Source organism: Mytilus edulis, chromosome 6, assembly GCF_963676685.1.
Source record: "Mytilus edulis chromosome 6, xbMytEdul2.2, whole genome shotgun sequence".
In the NCBI taxonomy this organism is placed as follows: domain Eukaryota; kingdom Metazoa; phylum Mollusca; class Bivalvia; order Mytilida; family Mytilidae; genus Mytilus; species Mytilus edulis.
Genome location: NC_092349.1, coordinates 53,363,256 through 53,366,738, shown reverse-complemented (window position 1 = coordinate 53,366,738; position 3,483 = coordinate 53,363,256). Strand labels below are relative to the sequence as shown.

General features: G+C 33.6%; 1 protein-coding gene across 1 annotated transcript; it reads left to right on the top strand.

Annotated features, from left to right (window-relative positions):
* The first annotated feature begins 596 nt into the window (after positions 1 to 596).
* LOC139526479 (putative carbonic anhydrase 2) lies at positions 597 to 3,062 on the top strand. Its single transcript, XM_071321630.1, has 2 exons — positions 597 to 603; positions 2,635 to 3,062. Exons 1-2 carry the CDS (start codon positions 597 to 599, stop codon positions 3,060 to 3,062), a joined length of 435 nt encoding a protein of 144 aa, XP_071177731.1.
* The last annotated feature ends 421 nt before the right edge of the window (positions 3,063 to 3,483 follow it).

The following is a 3,483-nucleotide window of genomic DNA, read 5'->3' as shown; positions in this document are numbered from 1 at the left end:
AAGTCTTTGGACGTCCGCGTAAGTAATTACTTTATTATTATATTCAGTAACTTTTTGCGATGTTTTAACTATTGCAAAAATTGTGACAGGACAGATTTCGCGAAAGAATTTTTTAAATCCAGGATTTCAAGAAATCGCATCTAATAATTTGAAATTATTGTCCATATTTCAATTATTGGTAGCGATCAGTGCTACCGTACTGACACAATTTATAACAATGTTATTCTATTGAGAAAAAAAATTTGATCAATTAAGAAATTAAGGTATCCACTCTCTTAAGCAAAGTCGAACTTCGATGAATTAGGCTTTTCTTTTTAGGATCCAGGAGTCGGTTTCACACAAAAAAATTACGACTAAGATTTTTTTAAAACATGCATGGTTTCTTCGAATTATTCGCATTTCCTTGTTAAAAAGAAAATATCACTTAGAAAAATCCCTTTAAAATTCATAGTAAAGTGAAGAGAACATAATCCAGAATTTTTGAAAGGGGGCGTAATTTCAGAAAAAGTAGAAAAGTGATGATAGAGCCACACGGAGTGAGGCAAAAACATGGTTGGACAATTTGATGCTTATTATTCAAATTAATTGTGAGAAACATGCATGGTAATTTTTATTGGCGATCAAAACGGTAGGCGTACGCTCTCTAAACTCTATTCTGAATCCGCCACAGGACTGGTATGAATCACTGGTGTCTTAAGGTTACTAGCCAGTAAGGTGACAGTATGTAAAACACTATTTAAAAAACAAAATAAAAGATAAAATTTATCTATAATTTCTTTCATTTTAAGTGGTTTATTCAGTTTAATAAAATAAGCGTTTGGTACCCATTTGATGAATTCAGTGCACTACTGACATGTTTCTAGAACTTTCGCCTCTAAAATTTGAGAGAGTGGTTATGCCGCCTAAATGGTGTAGTAACACCTTCATACAACACAATTTTATTTGCGGATCTAGGGGGTATGTTCCAGGGGTTTGAACCTCACTCTTTCCTCTTTTTTTTTAATTCATGAAGGTTTCATGGTGTTCTGGGGTTGGAACCTCTTTGTAAAAATGGCTGGAACCGCGCCTTCAATTTTTTCTATATATTTTTCAAAATCTCTGATTACAAAAAAGTTTTATCCTCAGCTTTCGGACATAATAAAGTTTGTGTTTAAGAAATGGACAGCTAGTTAACTTGATATTCAAAAACATATATAGCGCAAAGACTCTGGGAGGAGTAATGTTAAAGGAAGATCCTTATTGTAAATTTGATTAAATTACGTTCATTATTTTGATTTAGGGAGCTACCATTTGATTTTTATGGGGGGGGCTAGGATGAAATTTGAAAAAAATAGGCAGGACAGGAGTTTTGAGTTAAAAAAAAAGGCAGGATGAGGCACTTGCAAAAAAAAAAAAGTCAGGACTACAATTTAGGTAATAAAAAGTCAGGATAAACTAAAAAAAAAGCAGGACCGAACAGAGTGAAAAATAAAAAGGCAGGACAGAGATTACAGCTAAAAAAAATGCAGGACAAAATTTTTCATCCTAGCCCCCCCCATAAAAATCAAATGGTAGCTCCCTTACGCCTAGTATTTTCTATCATTTTCTATAAATCTCAATGGCATAGAAATAGTTTATCATACATGTAATTGTAATTGGTATCTTAATTATTCCAGTGCAGAAAAAAATAAAGAAAACAGTTACAATATACGAATCGAGGGAGCGATACGGGCTACTGGGCTTTTTGATTACAAAATCTGAATGTACCATTGGAGACAAGAAATGAAACGATATTTACTACGAAAAAATGGACAAACAAATAATGAACACACGCCCCCCCCCCCCCAACTCCCCCCCCCCCCCAAAAAAAAGAAAAAAAAAGATAGAAAATAGTGGGGTGCAAAAATTTAAAGAATAGAAAATATGGAGCAAACTTTAAAAAGAATTGAGAAAAATGATTTAAAAAATGAAAGAATACATAATTGTAGGACCCCTATTCAAACCCTTGCATATGGCTATGTAAACAAGCATTCTGTGAGTATTGCATGGCAATACATAGTCCCTTACCGGTTAAAAATTCATTGTATTGGAACAAAATTTTAACTAGATCTATAACTTGTCATGGTGTACAAACTATACAACAAATATCAAGTCAATATCTTTAAGCATGACGACAAAAAAAGCTGAAAACAATTTTTTAAGTGAATTTTCTTAGTCCAAGGACCATAACTCTGCACAATATCATCAGACCGGAACAAAATTTGAAATTGATCTGTTTCTGTAACTTGTCATTATAAAACTATATACCAATTTCCAAATCAATATCTTTAAGCATGACGAAAAAAAGTGCGGAAAACTGATTATTTTAGTGAATTTTCTAAGTTCAAAGAAACATAACTCTGCACATAATCATGAGACCGGAACAAAATTCGAACTTAATCTGTAACTTGTCATGATCAAATAATACACACAATATCAAATCAATATCTGCAAGCAGGAAAAAAAAGTGTTGAAAACTGATTTGCCGGACTGACGGATGGATAGACGGACGGAGTGCAAACCTAAAGTCCCCTTCGACTTCGTCGGTAGGGGACTAATAACTAATACATGATTTCTGTATGCGTACATAATTTATAATCTCATGTCTATATTAAGGAAAAGATCAAGGTGGAAAGGATAAAGGCAAAAATGATCAAGGTGAAGATAATCAAGGTGGAGATAATCAAGGTGGAACTGAAGATGGAAATGTTCAAACTGTAAATGCTCAAGATGTAGATGAGGGTGGAAATGATCAAGGTGGAAATGATCAAGGTGGAGATAATCAAGGCGGAAATGATCAAAGTGGAGATAATCAAGGTGGAGATGATCAAAGCGGAGATGATCAAGGTGGAAATGATCAAGGTGGAGATGATCAAGGTGGAGATAATCAAGGTGGAGATAATCAAGGTGGAGATAATCAAGGTGGAGATGATCAAGGTGGAAATGATCAAGGTGGAAATGATCAAGGTGGAGATGATCAAGGTGGAGATAATCAAGGTGGAGATGATCAAGGTGGAAATGATCAAGGTGGAAATGATCAATGAGAAAAATAAAGGGGAACATGATCATGATGGAAATGAAGGAGGAGCATCACAGTAAAGAATGAAAAAAAACAGGAAATCTTCTGAAATGAAATTAATAAAACTCTCCTATCATGTATTTCTTATTTATATCTGACGAATAAAAGTTATCAAATATATCATAACCCTACAATGCGTGCGTAAGTCTGGAATGTGTTGAAAAATAAGTACACTTACATTTGACCATGACACATTTAATTAAGATAATATACATGGTATTGATAAAATTGTTGATATAAACGTGTAGGGATTTTTAAGGATTTAATTCCCTGAACCAAGACGAACTTTCTTAATTGTTGCTTGGCGTCTTTTGTTTTGTTTGTAATATTTTTGTTACCGTTTTTAATATTATTGTGAGTGTTTTCCTCGAGTTGATTTGTGTGAA